General features: G+C 43.0%; 1 protein-coding gene across 2 annotated transcripts in view; it reads right to left on the bottom strand.

The window, feature by feature from the left end:
• bace1 (beta-secretase 1) overlaps positions 1-21,012 on the bottom strand; it is a 103,221-nt gene that overhangs the window by 43,894 nt on the left and 38,315 nt on the right. For both annotated transcript variants that reach the window (XM_068054041.1, XM_068054042.1), the window contains exon 3: positions 7,043-7,259. In XM_068054041.1, the coding sequence (XP_067910142.1) occupies positions 7,043-7,259 (217 nt within the window). The remainder of the gene's footprint in view (positions 1-7,042; positions 7,260-21,012) is intronic.

Below are 21,012 nucleotides of genomic sequence, written 5' to 3'. Positions count from 1 at the left end.
TGCACATCCCGACTTCCTTCACTCCACCACTGGAGATCAGCTATCTAGGCCCAAAGCTCTGGAATTCCCTCCCTAAATCTCTCCACCTCTCTACTTCTTTATCCTCCTTCAAGGCATTCCTTATAACCTAGGTCTTTGAGAGCAAGCTTTCGGTCACCTGCTGTAATGTTTTCTTCTTTGGCTCGGTGTCAATTTCTCTTGGTCCGAATACGTTCCTGTGAAGCACCTTAGGACATTTTTTTAAAATCCACTCATGGGATGAGGGTGTCGCTGACCAGGCCAGCATTTATTGCCCATCCCTCATTGCCCTTGAGAAGGTGGTGGTGAGCTGCCTACATTAAAGAAGTTATTGTAAATACAACTTGTTGTTGTTGAAATGCCCCTTTAAGATTGCTGTAAAAAGGCAGTCTAGTAGCAGATGCTTTGTGTTGAATCCCCATTGACATGATTAATGTTTAAAGAGGACAGCATTCCTAATGCCTGATGTCATTGGGTGGCTTTCATATAAAACGTTTGTGCCCATGCTGATACATGGCCAGTAGTTTTTACAGCAAAAAAATGTAGGAACAAGGAATGGCCTCATTCAGGCCTCATTGATGTCATGAGACATCAATATGTGTACAGATGTAAAAAATTAAAATGGTATATGTGACAATCCAAATGAATGCATTTTCCCCTTAAATAGAAGTTGGTTAGAACCCCTGGATTGTTTCCCCAACTTAGGCCCATTCTGGATTAAATTAGCACACAGTTGTTGAGCTCACCCAAAATTCTGCTCTCTATATCTTAAATTGCTCCAAGTCCCAATTATCCCTCACCCCTGTATTCGCTGACCTACACTGGCACCCAGTCTGGCAATGCTTCAATTTAAAAATTCTTATCCTTGTTCTCAAGCTCTTCCATGTCCTTGCTCCTCCTGATCTCTGTAACCATCTCCAGCCCCACAATTCTCTGAGTTATCTGCGCTCCTATAATTCTGGCCTTTTTTCCATCCCCGATTTTAATCACTCCACCAGTGGTGGCCGTGCCCTCAACTGCCTAGACTCTAAGAATTGGAATTCCCCCTTTAAACCTCTCTGCCTCTCTATCTCTCTCTCTCCTCCTCTAAGACACTCCTTAAAACCTGCCTCTTTGACCTAGCTTTTGGTCATCTGTCCTAATATCATCTTATATGGCTCAGTGTCAAATTTTGTTTGATAATCGCACCCGTGAATCTTCTTGGGGACATTTTACTACATTAAAGATGTTATATAAGTGCAAGTTGTGTTGTTGTTTTAATATCAATATTAAGATAACCATCAAATTAGAAAATCTAGGCTAAAGTGTAAATGTAAGTGGCTTGGTTTCAGTGCAAAGTCTTCTCCAGTCGCAGTATGGCCTCACACTGGAGTCTGGGTTCAAGTTTAGCCTAGACTGATAGGATGCTCATGGTGATGACTATAAGGAGCCTATAAGGGGAAATATGTTTCCACAGCTTTAATCCACTTCTTATTAGCACAAAGCTGCTCTTAATGCAACACAAAATTGGCAATCTCACTCAGGGAGGTCACAGAATGGATAGTGTGGGGAAATAGAAGCTCTACACTGTTGCAATAGCGATATGCTTCGAAGATTGGAGATAAAACAGGTTGCGGGGCGATATACAGGGAGCTTTACTTTGCATGCACCTAATGCAGCAGTGGCTGATGTTGACTCTGGGGGCCTGAAATGTGAAATTCTTTCCCTCTCCTCCCTGGATCTGCACAAACACATACAAAAAAATCAGCTCTCTTGTGTCACCATATCGTATGCAGCCTTTCAGCTAAGTGCTTTGCATTGTATCTTCCCCTAAGGCTGCATTAGCTGAAACATCAGTGTGTGATCTGCAGTACAAGACTGCCAGCTCAATGTAGAAAACACTCATAAGAAGCTGATCCAGCACTTACAGTGTGCAGCGGGGGAAGAACGAGACTATTACTGTGCAAGAATCAGCTTCATCTCAACAGACAACATGTGAGGAAAGTTATTGCAGCCCCTCACTTTGCTGCTCTGGGTTATCAGAAGAAAAAACATTTTTTTAAAAACACACACTTTCTGTACCTGAGTACTTGGGACACTCAATGACTGCAACGGAAAACTGAAGGCATTTTACCAAACATGGGGAAGGAGAAGTCTTGGGGTGCTTTATGCATACAGCAGGTCAGGGAGGATACAGCAGGGATGTGCACATGTTTTGTCTTTTAGGGTTGCTTAGTTGCTTAATATATAAATACCAACTGATTATCTCTGCTAAATTAAAAATGAACTGTGTCATTAAATACACAGGAAGGGCCTTCCAACTCCGTCAAGCTAAGTTCCATCTTGGGTGGTGTTGTGTTAGCTGATCTCAACCAGATTAGTGGTGGACAGGGTAAGATACAGTGTTGCCAGGTTAGCAGAGGGAAGGGGTGGTGGGAGGTGAGGGGGGAGGGGTAATCAGCCAGGGTTTCTGCCACTGATTGGTAGCCAGTAAACATGTAGATGGTGAAATGAGGACAGAATCAGGCTCAGTGGGTAGCACTGTCATCTCTAAGTCAGATGGTTGTGAGTTCAAGCCCTACTCCAGGGATTTCAGTACAAAATCAAAGCTGATACTCCAGTGCAGTACTGAGGGAGTGCTGCACTGTCAGAATTACTGTCTTCCAGTTGAGATATTAAACGAAGGCCCAATCTACCTGCTTAGGTAGATGTAAAAGAACCTGTGGCATTATTTCAAAAGAGAGCAGGAGTGTTCTCCCTGAGGTCTTAGCCAATATTTAATCCCTCAATCAACATCAAAAAACAGATTATTTGGGCATTATCTCATTGCTGTTTGTGGGAGCTTGCTGTGTGGAAGTTGGCTGCTGCATTTCATACATTACAGGAGTGACTACACTTCACTGGCTGGAAAGCGCTTTAAGACATCTGGTGGTCTGTGAGAAGCACAATATAAATGCAAATCTTTTTTCTTGTAGTATGGCGTGAGTGTTGCACTGTTGGAGGTGATATCTTTCAGTTGAGTTTTTAAGCCAATACTGAGGGCCTGTGTGCATACTTAGGTGGATGTAGAAGGTCCCATGGCGTTACTAGTGACCTGCCTAACATTTACCCCCTCAGCCAACACCACCAAAAGCAGATTTACTGGCGATTCTGCTCATTGTGTGATCTTGTTGGGCACAAATTGGCGTCTGTGTTTGCCTACTTAACAGTGACTACACATCACTGTGTGTCAGCTGTGGCTCAGTTGGTAGCACCCCCACTCAGGGGTTGAAGATTGTGAGCACATAAAAATCAAAACTAACACTCCAGTAGCAGAGGTAGTGCTGTTTCTTGGATGAAATGATAAACAGAGACCCTATCTAGGCTCTCCAGTAAATATAAAAGATCCCATGGCACTATTTTTAAGAATAGCAGAGGAGTTATCCATGGTGTCCAGGCCAATATTTATCCCTCAACTAATATTATGAAAAGTGATTGTCACATTGCTGTTTGTGGGAGCTTGCTGTGTGTAAATTGACTGCCACATTTCCTACATTACAACGTAACTACACTTCAAAAGTACTTCATTGGCTATAAAGGGCTCTGGGACATCATGAAAGATGCTATTTTCTTTTTTCAGAAGTAATACATTGGCTGTGAAGCCCTTTGGGGTGTCCTGAGGATACCCAAGATGCTATATAAATACAGATTCTTTCTTTCAGGCATGTAATCCTCTAGAGCCTGATGATACCTGAGGCTGATTCCAGAGATTTGGATGAGCAGGGGGGAGTTAATCATATCTGGAACTGCAGGTCAGCTGCCCAGTGTATCTGTTCATTATTATCTGATGGTGTGTATTAGGATAATTGGAAGAATGGTTGATTGGGCATGGCACCAGGGAGGGCCTGTACTGCCCGTAGAGCCATGTCTCAGCATTGGTCACTCCTTTCAGGAAAGGGGGGTTAAATGCAGCTATCTATTGCCCCAGTAATGTAGAATCAAAACCATTCCCCTCGGGGAAACCAAACAGTAATGAGTTACTGATTTTGTACCGTACAATCGCCTGGCAGTGACTTAAGAAATTAAGTCCAAAAAACAGGGGATATTAATTGTACATTTTTACAGCATTTACGCATTCTCTAAATATTTGATGGTAAGAGATATGCTTTACAGGAATTGGCTGCATAATTAATTTCTGTGACAACATCCCCAGTATTTCCTGTCAAGAGTACAGGTGCCGATTGGCTTGAAACTTAATCTGGATAGAATATGAGATTCTGGCTCACTGTCCCAATTCCTGTAACCAGTATCTTGCAAGAGGAAATCACTGATCAGCACAGTAAACTCTACACTTCCTCTCTCTCCAACTCCACAGTCAATGGCTTTGACATCCAAAAATAACTGCGGCATCATCAAACCCGAGGCACAATGCCAGACTGCACACATAACAGGCGCAGAGCAGTTCTACTCAAGGACAGACCTGGTTTAGGATATCGAGCTGCTGCTCCTCAGGGACTTGAGGCAGAAATGTGAAGTTGCTAAAAAGGGGAAAGTGAAAAATTATGCATAGGCAGCAGAGTATTTTCTTTTTTTTTGTTCTCGGGAGGTGGGCATCGCTGGCAAGGCTGGCACTTACTGCCCATCCCGAGTTGCCCTGAGAAGGTGGTGATGGTACAGTTCCTTGATCCAAGTGGTTTGCTAGCCACTTCAGAGGACAGTTAAGAGTTAGTCATGTTGTTGTGCGATTCGAGTCACATATAGGCTAGAATGAATAAGGTGAACCAGTTGGAATTTTATGCCAATCTGAAAGCTTCATAGTCATTTTTACTGATGCAAGCTTTTTAATTTCAGATTTTTACAATGGATTTCAAATTCTTGAACTGCCGTGATGGGATTTCAAGTCACATTTGCTGGATTACTATGAAAGACATGATTATGAAAGACATCTGTCTTTCAGATGATACTTTATCTTTACCACCTGAGAGGATCTTGGTTTAAGATCCCATGGCGTCAATTTAAAGAAGAGTAGGGAATTTCGCCATGGTATCCTGCCCAATATTCATCCCTCCAGCAACATCACTAAAATAGATTATCTTGTCATTTATTTCAGTGCTGTTTGTGGGAGCTTGCTGTGCTCAAATTGGCTACCACATTCCCACATTGTTAAGGCCGAGGTGGGAGGAGTGCACTGTTAATTCAGTCCCACTTCTCCACAGGTCACAACATATATTTAAATTTTCCCACTTACCAAAACAGTCAATTCGATACTCTATTTTTCTCCAGAATAAAGACACCAACCAGGTTTCTTTAATAAACAACAAAATTATCCATTTATTATAAACCAACTCTTAACCAAAAATAAAGTAAACATACACTGAATGGAAATATTAAAGCCTCTTATTTTATCCTCACCCTCACACACAGACACATACATACACAACCAGTTAACCGGGAAAAAAATGGATTTTTGTTTACAGCTGTTACAAAGAAACAGAAGGAATTTTTTAAAAGTAGGTACGGAAGATGTCCTTTGTTTTGGTGAGGTGTTCCAAAGATGAATAGACAGCTGCCACTAGGATCTTCCCAGAACGTCCCTTCCAGGTGTTGTTGAAGATCAGTCTGTGTCGGCTTTCAAGAGATGCAGCTACAGAAGGCTTCACATAGGTTTTACATTAGAGGTGCAGCAACAAAGATTTCAATTCTCATGCGTTCGATGCAAAGTTCCTTCAAAGATGCAAGCTTTCTGCAAACATGCAGGATTTCTTCAACTACAGGAGGCAACAGGAAACACACTTGACACAGGATTTGCTTTAAATATGCAGGGATTCTTCAAAGAGAGAAATACATCAGCTGTCTGGATCTTCTTCTGTTCTCCTGGCAGGTCAATAAGCAAACTCCAACAGCTTGTTTGTAGCCAAACCAACTGGCTTTTTTAATAGTTCAAAATGAAACTAAAACTGTTTAGCAGCAATTCGGTGACATCTATAAATCATGGTCTGTCATTTCCTTGTAAACATCAGTCCCTTCAGGTCATAACACAACTCCCTGCTGGGTTCTTTGCAAACAGGTGCCTTCCAGTAAAAGTTGTTTACTAGCCAAAATCTTCTGTTGACCTTCCTTTTTTTTTAAAACAACCACAGAGTTCAGCCTCTTCAAGATTCCAGATGAATCAGTGTCCACAATACAACTATAGTTTCTTAAAACATATTGGACAAAGAAAAATAGAAGTGCTCATGTAACAATATTACAACAGTAACTATACTTCAGATGTATTTTAATGGCTGTAAAGCACTTGGAGATGTCCTGAGGTCATGAAAGATGCTATATAAATGCACGTTCTTTCTTTCTGTTACTAGTCCAGTAATGTAACCACTATACTACCACACGTTTGCCTTAGAATAGCTTTGTAAAGCAGTAAAATGCACTAAATATTTCAACTATAAGTAGCTCTATGGGTATACATACGCTTAATGCTCTTGGCCATGTGAGCCGCATAGAAGATGGCAGGCTCCCCAAGGACACATTGTACAGCAAGCTCGTCACTGGTACCAGACCCACCGGCTGTCTATGGCTCCGCTTTAAAGACGTCTGCAAACGCGACATGAAATCCTGTGACGTTGATCACAAGTCGTGGGAGTCAGTTGCCAGTGATCGCCAGAGCTGGCGGGCAACCATAAAGGCGGGGCTAAAGCATGGCGAGTCGAAGAGACTTGGCAGTTGACAGGAAAAAAGACAGACACGCAAGGCGAGAACCAACTGCGTAACAGCCCTGACAACCAATTTTATCTGTAGCACCTGTGGAAGAGTCTGTCACTCTAGAATTGGCCTTTATAGCCACTCCAGGCGCTGCTGCACAAACCACTGACCACCTCCAGGCGCTTACCCATTGTCTCTCGAGACAAGGAGGCCAAAGAAGAAGAAGAATGATACCTGAATTCTTTATGAATCAATGTTATTAATCATGGCTTTAAAGAAAAGGGGATGAACCCATCCAGTAACATAAGCTTTCATTTTTCAGTTTTATTGAATATTAATGCAAACTTATTGCAGGAAACTCAAAGCTTACCCTGGCAATTTCAGCATATGCCAATCCCAGAATCCCCTCCCAGTTGGAGCCATTGATGAAGAACTTATCCGACCCTGTGATGGCAGCAATGTTTGCTCTGACTGAGACGTTTGGACCGTGCGGAACGCTGACAATATCTGTCCCGAGCTCCCCTTCCCACTTCCCCTGGGTGTATGGTACGTAGACACTCTTCTTCAGGTCTCGGTAAGTATTGGAGCTGAAACACAAAGGGTTTTGTGTGTTGTAAAAAATATTCACATTCAGCAATGACAAAAAAAAAAATCACTAAACAAAAGATCAGAGTTGGAACATTGATTTGAGTGACATCAATGTCATAAACAATCACAGAATTCTGCTAAGATTCCTCCTATTATGATCTGGAGAGCATGAGTGTGGTTGATACAATGTCGTTAAACCAGACACAAGGCAAAAGTCTCTTGATTTCTTTATTTGTCTGACTTTTAAGTCATTTTTCTCTCACTTTAGGAGCCCTGTAGAAAACCCACTCCTAAGTCTCTGCCGATTTCACTCCAGAATCAGGGGTGACTAATTTTTCAAATTTCCATCCTGCCTATCCTCCCCAAAATATTGTGACATTCTCCTTTCCTACACTAGCCATCCTAATGCTCTTTCTCCCCCTCTCTTGACAGTGAGTATTGAAAGACTCTTTGATCATAGGACTATCACAGCCGAGTCTGATCCTCTTTGACCTCCACACATGAACAGTTCCATCATTAAACAAATTTGTGTCCATTTCACGCTCCAGCCAGCCAGTGGCCTTGATGCGAGTTGCAGTACCGCTCATTCTTTCCCAGTTTCAGCTTAGTAGTAACACTCTGGCCTCTGAGTCAGAAGTTTGTGGGTTGAAGGCCTACTAAAGACTCAGGAATTAAGCACATAACCTAGCCTGGATACTTCAGTGCAGTACTGAAGGAATTTTGCATAGTTTTGCAGATGAGATATTAGTTTAGTTTAGTTTAGAGATACAGCACTGAAACAGGCCCTTCGGCCCACCGAGTCTGTGCCGACCATCAACCACCCATTTATACTAATCCTACACTAATTCCATATTCCTACCACATCCCCACCTGTCCCTATATTTCCCTACCACCTACCTATACTAGGGGCAATTGCTAATGGCCAATTTACCTATCAACCTGCAAGTCTTTGGCATGTGGGAGGAAACCGGAGCACCCGGAGGAAACCCACGCAGACACAGGGAGAACTTGCAAACTCCACACAGGCAGTACCCAGAATTGAACCCGGATCGCTGGAGCTGTGAGGCGGCGGTGCTAACCACTGCGCCACTGTGCCGCCCACCAAGGTACCATCTGCCGTTTCAGATACATATTGTTTTAAAAAAAGAGTAGGGAGCTTTGAGGCAATGACACTAATAATTGAACATGCCAACTTGGCTCAGTTGGAAACACATTTGTCTGAGTCAGAAGATGTGGGTTCAGTTCCCACTGCAGGATCTGAGCACAGTCTAGACAGACACTTCAGTGCAGTAAAGAGGGTGCACTGTCCTTTATATGAGATGCTAAACTCAGGCACATCTGCCTGAGAAAGATCCAATTGAATTGTTCAAAGAAGAGAAGGTGAGTTCTCCCAGTGGCCTCGCCAATACTTATCCCTTGAACCAACATCACCAAAAACTGTTCTTATCTGATCATTTAATTCATTATTAATTGGCTGCCGCACTTCCCTGCATAACAGTAGTGAATATAATTCCAAAGTACTTCATTAGTTATGAAAATAGTTGACGTGTCATGAGAATGGAAAAGGTGCTTTGTAAAAGAAAGTTCGACATATCTATGATTTTCTAAAAGCAGAGGATTGAATGGCCTTATTTTACATAAGAACATAAGAACTAGGAGCAGGAGTGGGCAATTCAGCCCCTCGAGCCTGTTCCGCCATTCAATACGATCATGGCTGATCTCATCTCGGTCTCAACTCCACTTTCCTTCACTTTTTAAAATTAGAAACAAGGGAGCATAGATTTAAGATCATCACTGAGGGATTGAGAGAGATGTTGGAAGAATTTTTTTTAAAGGATATATGAGTCCAGGTAGGGAATGCCATTTGAAAGTCTAACACCCTCAGTGGGCCAAATGGCTTCCTCCTGTGCTGTATGTTCTATGATTTCAAATGCTCTCTCTCTGTCAATTTACTGGTAAACCGTGGCCAAGTCAGTTGGCCACTATTAGCACGGCTATTAAGAAATTTTCACTTCAAGAATTCAGTTTATGTAGGACTCTTAGAGATGGCAGAGACATGAGACTTTCATTCCTTCAGTTTGGGTCGGATATAAAAACAGGCCCTAAAATTGAAAATGTGGGCCGGGTTTCAACACAGGTTCTAGTTTGGAAGTGCCTCTAACCAATTGTGTCAACTAGTTTTTAGAAAACATTTCAAATTTTGACAAACTCCTCATTTGGTCTGCTGAATACCCCACATTTCTTTGTCTATAAACATTTAGTCAAAAGATTTTCCAATAGTTACCTTAAGCAAAATCTCAGAACTATTAACAAAGTTGAATATCCCAACACCTGGTGTATTTAAGATGTCAGATTACCTGTAGACCAATGTCAAATCTTGATTTAGTCATCAATGAATAATCCTTGCTGTGCAAAGTGAGCAACCATCGTTCCCTCCAATTTTCTTTTCTTTCCCCTCCCTTGAAGGGCGTCTCATGCTGACATAAAAGTTCTGGCTTGTGGCAGCTATCTTCATGTGTAACTCTCATTACTGAGTGTTGACAGGTTACTCAATGGTGGGGAGCAAACAGCTAAACCACCTTCTGTCCTCACCTGATTTCCATCACTGTTCAGTCAGCAATCTGGAACCACCTTTGCTGGTTTTCCCCCCTTTCTAATCTAAGGACGTTGAGGCCAATTTGATGTGCCCCAACCCTTCACCCTGCTGAGACCAACTAACACAACAGAGACCAGGGCATCAAACTTGGAACCTTCCTTGTCTGTATTCCTCAGTGACACACTGCACTTAACCATGAAACCATTTGGGTAGCTCAGGATTCACTTTCTTTTAGAATCATGGAATTTTACAGCATAGCAGGCCATTTGGCCCATCAGGCATGCATCAGGTCTCTGAAACAGTCAGTCCCACTTCCTTATCTTTGAACCACTCATTCATCAAATATCAGCAGACTTGTCAACTCATGAATAACGAGCAAATCACACTCTGCTTTACACTTGTTTAGCTCATCAAAATTAATGCAAGATTCTTTTCATAAAGACAACAGATGTGTCGACACAAATCTCGTTCATTCACTGTGACTTCATGCAAACAACCTCACTGTTTGTTGGCACTGTGCTATTCTAGGTATGTTCAGGCAATTTGCCGATTTGCTTTTTTATACACGCGGCAAATGCTATTGCTTTCTAACCCCTGACAATCTGTTGGGAACATCTGCCTTGTGCACATTGCTGCAGCCCTGTCTGCAGTGACAGTATTGTAGGACAGGTGAGGTGGAAAATGTACACCCAGAGGGATGGAACATGACCTTTTGTTCGCCTGCCACCAGAGGCAAGATGCTGCCAGCAACAATCACGAATGGCTGCCATTTGGTTCATTGTGGTTTGTTGCAGTGCTGGCTTGAATTTATCTTCCCCCTGCTCCCCCCATATAATCAGGGAAGGCCTCCAGCCAAATGTATAATGTTACAATGCTGTTCCTGCTGCTCTGAACCTGATCCTGTAATGTGAATGGGGTGAATCCAAAACATCAATAGTCTGACTGTGTTATAGCTCTGTATTTTCAATGAGGCATCAGTCAAGGCTGGGCATTCCTATTGTCAGCTTGACTCTGTGGTAGCATTCTTACCTCCGAGTCGTGGGGATTTCAAGGACTTTAGTGCTTATCTAGGCTGACATTTCAGTGCAGTGCGAAGGAAATGCTACACCGTCGGTGATGCCATCATTTGCCTGAGGTGTTAAATGGAGTCCCTCAATCCCTATTCAGTTGAATGTAAAAGTTCATGTGAATTATAGAATGATTAGAGCAAAGAAGGAGGCCATTCGGCCTGTTATGTCTGTGCCAGCTCTCTGGAAGAGCAATTTAGCTCGTCCCACTCTCTCCATTCCCCATAGCTCTGCAAATGTTTTCTCTTCAGGTGCTTGTCCAATTCCCTTTTGAAAGCCACGATTGAATCTGTCTTCACCACAGTCTTGGGCAGTGCATTCCAGATCCTAACCACTCGCTGCATAAAAAAGTTATTCCTCATATTGCCATTGGTTCTTTGCCAATCACCTTAAATTGCTGTCCTCTGGTCCTTGACCCTTCCGCCAATGGGAATAGTTTCTCTCTATCTCTCTGTCTAACCCCCTCATGATTTTGAACACCTCTATCAAATCTCCTCTCAACCTTCTCTTTTCTAATAACAATAACCCCAGCTTCTCCAGTCAATGCACATAACTGAAGTCCCTCATCCTTGGAACCATTCTCACAAATCTTTTCTGCGCCCTCTCTAAAGCCATCATATCCTTCCTATAGCACCATGCCAGAGTTAGACACAATAATCCAGTTGAGATCAAACCAGTGTTTTATAATGGTTCAATGTAACTTCCTTGCTTTTGTACTCTAAGCCTCTATTTATGAAGTCTGGGATCCTGTATGCCTTTTTTAAACGCTCTGTCAACTTGCCCTGCCACCTTCAATGATTTGTGCACATATACCCCCAGGTCTCTCTGCTCTTGCACCCACTTCAGCATTGTAACCTTTATATTGCCTCTCCTCATACTTCCTACCAAAATGAATCACTTCACTCTTCCCTGCATTAAATTTCATTGTTCATGTGTCTGCCCATTCCACCAGCCTGTCTATGTCCTCTTGAATTCTATCACTATCCTCCTCACAGTTCACAATACTTCCAAGTTTTGCATCATCTGCAAATTTTCAAATTGTGCTCTGTACACACAAGTCTAGGTCATTAATATATATCAAGAAAAGCAGTGGTCCTAATACTGTCCCCTGGGGAACCCCACTGTCTACCTTCCTCTAGTTCAAAAACAACCATTCACTGATACTCTCTTTTTCCTCTCACTCAGTCAACTTTGTATCCATGCAGCTACTGTCCCATTTATTCGATGGGTTTCAACTTTGTTCTCAAGCCTATTTTGTGGCACTTTATCAAACGCCTTTTGGAAGTCCATGTACATCATATCAACTGCATTATCCTCATCAACCCTCTTTGTTACCTCATCAAAAAACTCAGCCAAGTTAGTTAAACCCAATATGCCTTTAACAAATGAAGAAAAACAAGGCATTCTCGTGATTAATACTTAATCGTCAACCAAAGCAGATTATCTGGTCATTTATCATTGCTACTTGTGAGAGCTTGCTGTGCCCAAATTGGCTAGCATTTTTCCTACATTATAACAGTGACTACTGTTACGACTGACTATTCCTGTCAAAGCCCCCAATCAAAATATACGATTCTGATTGTGGTGGGACCAACGCACTGTTAATTCAATCCTGTCGCTCCACAGATCAGCACAGATTAAAAATTTTCCAAATTAAAGAAAGACCCAGCCAAATTGTACCATCTATTAACCCCCGAATGAGGCTAACCAAACCAGTTTTTTTTAAGTTCCGATGAAGGGTCACTGACCCGAAACGTTAACTCTGCTTCTCTTTCCACAGATGCTGCCAGACCTGCTGAGTGGTTCCAGCATTTCTTGTTTTTATTCCAGTTTTTAAAAAATTCATTCATGGGATTTGGGCGTCGCTGGCCAGGCCCATCCCTAATTACCCTTGAGAAGGTGGTGGTGAGCTGCCTTCTTGAACCGCTGCAGTCCATTTGGGGTAAGTACACCCACAGTGCTGTTAGGAAGGGAGTGCCAGGATTTTGACCCAGCGACAGTGAAGGAACAGCGATATAGTTCCAAGTCAGGATGGTGTGTGACTTGGAGGGGAACTTGCAGGTGGTGGTGTTCCCATGCATTTGCTGCCCTTGTCCTTCTAGTTGGTAGAGGTCGCGGGTTTGGAAGGTGCTGTCTAAGGAGCCTTGGTGCATTGCTACAGTGCATTTTGTAGATGGTACACACTGCTGCCACTGAGCGACGGTGGTGGAGGGAGTGAATGTTTGTAGATGGGGTGCCAATCAAGCGGGCTGCTTTGTCCTGGATGGTGTCGAGCTTTTTGAGTATTGTTGGAGCTGCACCCATCCAGGCAAGTGGAGAGTGTTCCATCACACTCCTGACTTGTGCCTTGTAGATGGTGGACAGGCTTTGGGGAGACAGGAGGTGAGTTACTCACCGCAGGATTCCTAGCCTCTGACCTGCTCTTGTAGCCACGGTATTTATATGGCTACCCCAGTTCAATTTCTGGTCAATGGTAGCCCCTAGGATGTTGATAGTGGGGGATTCAGCAATGGTAATGCCATTGAATGCCAAGGGGAGATGGTTAGATTCTCTCTTGTTGGAGATGGTCATTGCCTGGCACTTGTGTGGCACGAATGTTACTTGCCGCTTCTCAGCACAAGCCTGGATATTGTCCAGGTCTTGCTACATTTCTACACGGACTGCTTCAGTATCTGAGGAGTCACGAATGGTGCTGAACATTGTGCAATCATCAGCGAACATCCCCACTTCTGACCTTATGGTTGAAGGAAGGTCATTGATGAAGCAGCTGAAGATGGTTGGGCCTAGGACACTACCCTGACAAACTCCTGCAGTGATGTCCTGGAGCTCAGATGATTGACCTCCAACAACTACAACCATCTTCCTTTGCACTAGGTATGACTCCAGCCAGCGGAGGGTTTTCCCCCCGATTCCCATTGACGTCAGTTTTGCTAGGGCTCCTTGATGCCATACTCAGTCAAATGCTGCCTGATGTCAAGCGCAGTCACTCTCACCTCACCTCTTGAGTTCAGCTCTTTTGTCCATGTTTAAACCAAGGCTGTAATGAGGTCAGGAGCTGAGTGGCCCAGGCGGAACCCAAACTTAGCGTCACTGAGCAGGTTATTGCTGAGCAAGTGCCGCTTGATGGCACTGTTGATGACACCTTCCATCACTTTACTGATGATTGAGAGTAGGCTGATGGGGCGGTAATTGGCCGGGTTGGATTTGTCCTGCTTTTTGTGTACAGGACATACCTGGGCAATTTTCCATATTGCAGGGTAGATGCCAGTGTTATAGCTGTACTGGAGCAGCTTGGCTAGGGGCGTTCTGGAGCACAGGTCTTCAGTACTATTGCTGGAATATTGTCAGGGCCCATAGCCTTTGCAGTATCCAGTGCCTTCAGTCGTTTCTTGATATCACGCAGAGTGAATCAAATTGGCTGAAGTCTGGCATCTGTGATGCTGGGGACTTCAGGAGGAGGCCGAGATGGATCATCAACTCGGCACTTCTGGCTGAAGATTGTTGCAAATGCTTCAGCCTTATCTTTCGCACTGATGTGCTGGGCTCCCCCATCATTGAGGATGGGGATATTTGTGGAGCCACCTCCTCCAGTTAGTTGTTTAATTGTCCACCACCATTCACGGCTGGATGTGGCAGGACTGCAGAGCTTCGATCTGATCCGTTGGTTATGTGATCGCTTAGCTCTGTCTATCGCATGCTGCTTACGCAGTTTGGCATGCAAGTAGTCCTATGTTGTATCTTCAACAGGTTGATACCTCATTTTGAGGTATGCCTGGTCCTGCTCCTGGCATGCCCTCCTGCACTCTTCATTGAACCAGGGTTGGTCTCCTGGCTTGATGGTAATGGTAGAGTGGGGGATATGCCGGGCCATGAGGTTACAGATTGTGGTTGAGTACAATTCTGCTGCTGCTGATGGCCCACAGCGCCTCATGGATGCCCAGTTTTGCATTGCTAGATCTGTTCGAAATCTATCCCATTTCGCACGGTGGTAGTGCCACACAACACGATGGATGGTATCCTCAAAGCGAAGGCGGGACTTCATCTCCACAAGGACTGTGCAGTGGTCACTCCTACCAATACTGTGATGGACAGATGCATCTGCGGCAGGCAGATTGGTGAGGACGAGGTCAAGTATGTTTTCCCCCTTGTTGGTTCCCTCACCACCTGCCGCATATCCAGTCTAGCAGATATGTCCTTTAGGACTCGGCCAGCTCGGTCAGTCGTGGTGCTACCGAGCCACTCTTGGTGATGAACATTGAAGTTCCCCGCCCAGAGTGCATTCTGTGCCCTCGCCACCCTCAGTGCTTCCTCCAAGTGCTGTTCAACATGGAAGAGTACTGATCATCAGCTGAGGGAGGGTGGTAGGTGGTAATGAGCAGCAGGTTTCCTTGTCCATGTTTGATCTGATGCCATGAAACTTCATGGGGTCCAGAGTCGATGTTGAAAACTCCCAGAGCAACTCCCTCCCTACTGTGTACCACTGTCCCACCACCTCTGATGGGTCTGTCCTGCCAGTGGGACAGGACATACCTGGGGTCGTGATGGCACTGTCTAGGACATTGTCTGTCAGGTATGATTCCGTGAGTATGACTATGTCAGGCTGTTGCTTGACTAGTTTGTGGACAGCTCTCACAACTTTGGCACAAGCCCCCAGATGTTAGTAAGGAGGACTTTGCAGGGTTGACAGGGCTGGGTTTGCCATTGTTGTTTCCGGTGCCTAGGTCGATGCTGGGTGGTCCGTCTGGTTTCATTCCTTTTTATTGACTTCGTAGCGGTTAGATACAATTGAGTGGCTTGCTAGGCCATTTCAGAGGGCATGTAAGAGTCAACCACATTGCTGTTGGTCTGGAGTCACACGTAGGCTGGACCAGCTAAGGATAGCAGATTTCCTTCCCTAAAGGACATTAGTGAACCAAATGGGTTTTTACAACAATCGACAATGATTTCATGGCCATCATTAGACTAGCTTTTTAATTCCAGATTTATTAATTGAATTCAAATTCTACCTTCTGCTGTGGTGGAATGTGAACCCATGTCCCCAGAGCAATACCCTGGATCTATGGGTTACTAGTCCAGTGATAATACCACTACGCCACCGCCTCCGTGTCTTTAAATCAACAAATTAACTCTTTAATTAGAAGAACTAAATTCTTAAACACTATGAAAATATAAACAACATTCAGAATAGAAAAAAATTAGAGTCCTTGACAATTTACAATCCAATGTTGCTTGAAGTCCTCACAGAATGTTGCTTGAAGCCCCCATAGAATGTTGCTTTCCTTCTCCAGCGAATTTCAGCAATTAATGACTTGCAAAAACTTTCAATGGAATCAAGCTGACTTTAGAGTTTTTGAGGGATAAAAGATCATCACAGTCTAACTTCCCTTTCTTCAATTTAGATTACCAGAGATCTTTGTTTTGGCTTGACTTTTTCTTAGAATTTTGAGAGAAAGTAATAAACGGACTAAAATCCTATTCCTTCAGTTTAAATGGTTGAGAGCTCTTTTTTCAGGTGTGCTAAACACCACAGCTGTGTCCTCTGTCTCTGTGTCTGTGTTCTGTTAGAACAAACTGTCTTCAACTAAAAGCTAGTTCAGAACTGAATTGTAACAAATGTATTGCATGAAATTCACTCCCAGTGGCTGTTTCTATGGTAACAAGAATGCACCCTTTGAATCGCAGTCTCCAAATGGCTGTTTCTAAGGCAACAAAAATACACCTTCCTATAACTCCTAAGGCTTGCTGGCTTTTAAAGCAATACTGATCCCTTGCAAGCCTTAAAGGCAAACTGCATATTCCGAAAAAGAAACTACAGGACCATGACAACTACACTTCAATTCATTGGCTGTGAATCACTTTGGGACATCCTGAGGACATGAAAGACATTCCATAAATGCAAGTTCTGGTTTGGGGTATGTTGTTCACAAAGTTTTGCACTGCACCAATGACCAGTATTTTGTAAGCAAGTAGACAGGATACATACAAAAAAAAATAAAGGATCACACAACTCTGGCTGCTTCTATCCTTGCCTGGTCACAGTCTACAAGCCTGATTATCAGATTTTATTACAAACAAAAGGGAACTGCTCATTCTTATAATCGCAATAATTAACCAGACTTGGAGGTCAATTTGTTTAATATATGTTCAGGTAATTTTAGTGAACTTCCAGGACTTTGGCATTCAAGAAAATGATGGGGTTTGTGCAACATAGCAGTCTTCTTCCGCTGCCTCTTGTCTGTGAAGTATTAGAAAACAGCATTATCTTAATTAGTCTGCACTGACTGATATGTACCAGTGAAGATTTATTTGGAGCACAGGGCTCCTGAGACTTTCAGCACATCAACAGATTGGTATTCGCAAGACTCACAACAATATTGAACTGATCTGCACTGGGGGAGCTGGCACCCATGACAACCAGGAACAGCTTTGTTTGCTGCAGGTTGTTTATTTTCACATTCTTCTCTCTTAACCTTTTCATGGCCAAGTTTCCATTTCAAGCTAGTCAGCTTTCAAAGCACCAAATATAGTTCAAGATCTTGCCAGAAATTCCCAGTCAAATGGACCAATTCCAAGAAGGAATTTCCTCACCTAATTCCTTTTGAAGCTGAGGTTTCACCTCAAGGACTTTCGTTAAAGAGGACTTGCTAGGAAGACTCCTTGTAAAGTAGGTCACATTACATCAGGGCTTTTTAAAGAGGACATCTCACTCGTGGGACTTTGAGAAAGAGTGCCATCATCATGGTTATACGGCTCATGAGCCATTTTATCTTACGCAGACTCAGAGCTGTTGCTCAGTGATATTAATTACAAACAAGATTACACTTTGATGGCAGTAAAGGGGAGGCGGTGGCAAAATGGTAATGTCACTAGACTAGTAATCCAGATCCCAGGCTAATGAAATTTGAATTCAATTAATAAATCTGGAATTAAAACATTTTTTTTTTCTTTGGCCTCCTTATCTCGAGAGACAATGGGTAAGCGCCTGGAGGTGGTCAGTGGTGTGTGGAGCAGCGCCTGGAGTGGCTATAAAGGCCAATTCTAGAGTGACAGGCTCTTCCACAGGTGCTGCAGAAAAATTTGATTGTCGGGGCTGTTACACAGTTGGCTCTTCCCTTGCGCCTCTGTCTTTTTTCCTGCCACCTGATGCCAAGTATTCTCCGGAGGCAGCGAAGATGGAATGAATTGAGACGTCGCTCTTGGCTGACATACGTTGTCCAGGCCTCGCTGCCATAGAGCAAGGTACTGAGGACACAGGCTTGATAAACTCGGACTTTTGTGTTCCGTGTCAGTGCGCCATTTTCCCACACTCTCTTGGCCAGTCTGGACATAGCAGTGGAAGCCTTTCCCATGCGCTTGTTGATTTCTTCATCGAGAGACAGGTTACTGGTGATAGTTGAGCCTAGGTAAAACTAATGAATAGTCTAATGAAACCATTGTCAATTGTTGTAAAAACCCATCTGGTTCAATAATGTTCTTTAGGGAAGGAAATCTGCCATCCTTACCTGGTCTGACTTACATGTGATTCCAGACCCACAGCAATGGGGTTGACTCTTTAAAAAAAAAAGCCCTCTGAAATGGCCAAGCATGCCACTCAGTTCAAGGGCACTTAGGGATGAACAATAAATGCTGGCCTAGCCAGTTACTCCCACAAATGAATACAAAAAATTGTTGGCAGCTTACTTCAAAAGGAATAAAACAAATGAATATAATTAACTAGAGCATCAGTTTGTTTTGTTCCGTTTATTACAGTCAGTTTTTTTGAGAATCGTATTTGTTTAACAGAGGGTACCAGCTTGAATGGGTTACTGAGCTTGATTGTCAGAAAGTAATTTATCATTCATAAAGATTTAGTCATAAACATAGAAATGATTCAGCATCAGCTGGGTCTGTTAATTGACTCAATGTTCAAGAGCTCCTCCTGGCCAGTGCCCCAGTGATAACCTCGGGACTCATTGTTTAAACAAATATCAGCCTTTGGGTGAGGACAACATCAGAATACCCTGCAAAGTCCTCCACAATTACTGACAGCTTTTGGCCATATATTTATGTCTAGGATGGATGTCACATGGAGTGAGCTTTCAGCCAAGTTCTATTTAAAATTCTAAAAATAAAATATCATCTTTTGATTGCGAACTCCTGGATTTTTCTTCAATAAAATTAGATGTGTCTGGTATAAAATTAAAAGCTGACCCAGGCGTGACCAGCCAACAGCCAACCCGACCCGGGTCCTTTAATTTTTTTTAAATGCCCGACCCGACAATAACAAACATATTATTCAAACAGAAAAAAATAGTAGACTAAAATGAAAACAATACGAAGCAAAACAGTACAGTCCAGCCCGAGCCGAGCCGAGCCGAGCCCGAATGCTGGATGCAGAATACAGACCCGACCCGATCCACGTAGTCGGGTTTGGTCGGGTTCAGATTGGGTAGCCAGGCTTTAGTGTCTACACTTGGCTGAAAACGTCGGCCAAGGAAAAATTCTTCTTGTTTGAGCCTTGGCTTAGGTGCAAGGTTGTCTACCAGATGTGGGCACGCTAATTTTGTTGAAGAAAAATTCTGATGCTTATTATTGAAATGATGATATTTTATTATTTAGATTTTGTAAGTCTACCTAAATTCAATCTTCACCCAACTAACATGTCTATCCTTAACACAAGTATATGGCCAAACACTATCTAATTCTATAATACTCCCATTTATTAGAGCCAAGCCTCACCATTTCAATTTATTTTATAGCCAGGCCCTACCAATAGATACTCAGCCTCTTGGACCTCTCTCACTAAGGAAGCCAAGACTGATAAATCACGCTGTCCTTTTTTTTTCTAATTCTACACTTCTTCCAGTTCTTCACAGTGTCCTGGCCAACATTTATCATTCAATCAACATCACCTAAACAGATTATTGGACAATTAGCTCTTTGCTGTTTGTGGGATCTTGCTGTGCCCAAATTGCTGGCCTTTGTCTACGTGACAGCAGTAACTACACTTCAAAATTAATTCATTGACTCTGAAGTGATTTTGGATGTCAAGATGTTCTCATTAATGCAAGTTCTCTACTTGTTTGTTGCTCATCCTTGCATTTTCAAGTTACAAAGTCACATAAACATATCAATTCGCAATAGCATCTCCACCTTAGTCAGTCAGTATCTTGAGAATGCAATGAGTTGTCAAAAAAAATTGGAAATATTTGCAGCAAAAACAATACAACTGGTGAGCAGGACAAAACAGAAGCAGATGTTAACGTTACAGTTCGAAATGGGCTTCCAATGGTAAGTCTCCCTCGCTAAAAACATCAACCATGTTTAGTATAACTTCTAACCATTAGTGCAAACCCTCTGCATTGTGGAAAGATTCAAACGATCAGTGATATATGGTCAGGTATGAGATGTATTTTTTTTTATTCATTCATGGGAGGTGGGCGTCGCTGGCCAGGCCAGCATTTATTGCCCATCCCTAATTGTCCTTGAGCAGCTCACCACCACCTTCTCAAGCGCAAATGGGCAATAAATGCTGGCCTGGCCAGCGACACCCACATCCCATGAATGAATTTAAAAAATATACATCTCATACCCATTATTTTCCGTATTTCTGTGTTAATCCATTGAAGTAATTCTCTCCTTTTAATATTTTTGCTCTAAACAGGGCTCCAAGCATATTTCAAACCCATTAACTCTCAATATTAAAATTAGACTGCAATTTAAATATGGTAATAACAAGTACCAACAGAAACTTTTCTGCACTGAGATAATAAGCTCCAAAGCATTGTTTTGATATACTGAAGTCAGGCAGCAAAGAGATAAATAGATAAATAGGATAAAAAGACAGAGCATTTTACTTGCCTGCACACCTCCCAGAGCAAGTCTTACATCTTAATCAGGCGGAAGTGCGACAGTCAGCTCAAGCTTCAGGGTTCTGACGAAGGGCTTACATCAATAGATCTGCTGTGTTATTCTAGAACTCTCTGTTTCTACTTCACGAATGAGCATTGCTGCCCATAGCCCATTCATGACATGGCTGCAGTGATAGTACATTACCAGCTCGGCCAGGCTCAAAACTGAGCGAAGGTTTGGATAAGGATGGGGCAAGTG

Source organism: Heterodontus francisci, chromosome 22, assembly GCF_036365525.1.
Source record: "Heterodontus francisci isolate sHetFra1 chromosome 22, sHetFra1.hap1, whole genome shotgun sequence".
Classification (NCBI taxonomy): Eukaryota; Metazoa; Chordata; class Chondrichthyes; order Heterodontiformes; family Heterodontidae; genus Heterodontus; species Heterodontus francisci.
Note: the sequence above shows the minus strand (reverse complement) of the source record. Positions and strands in the feature narration are given on the sequence as shown.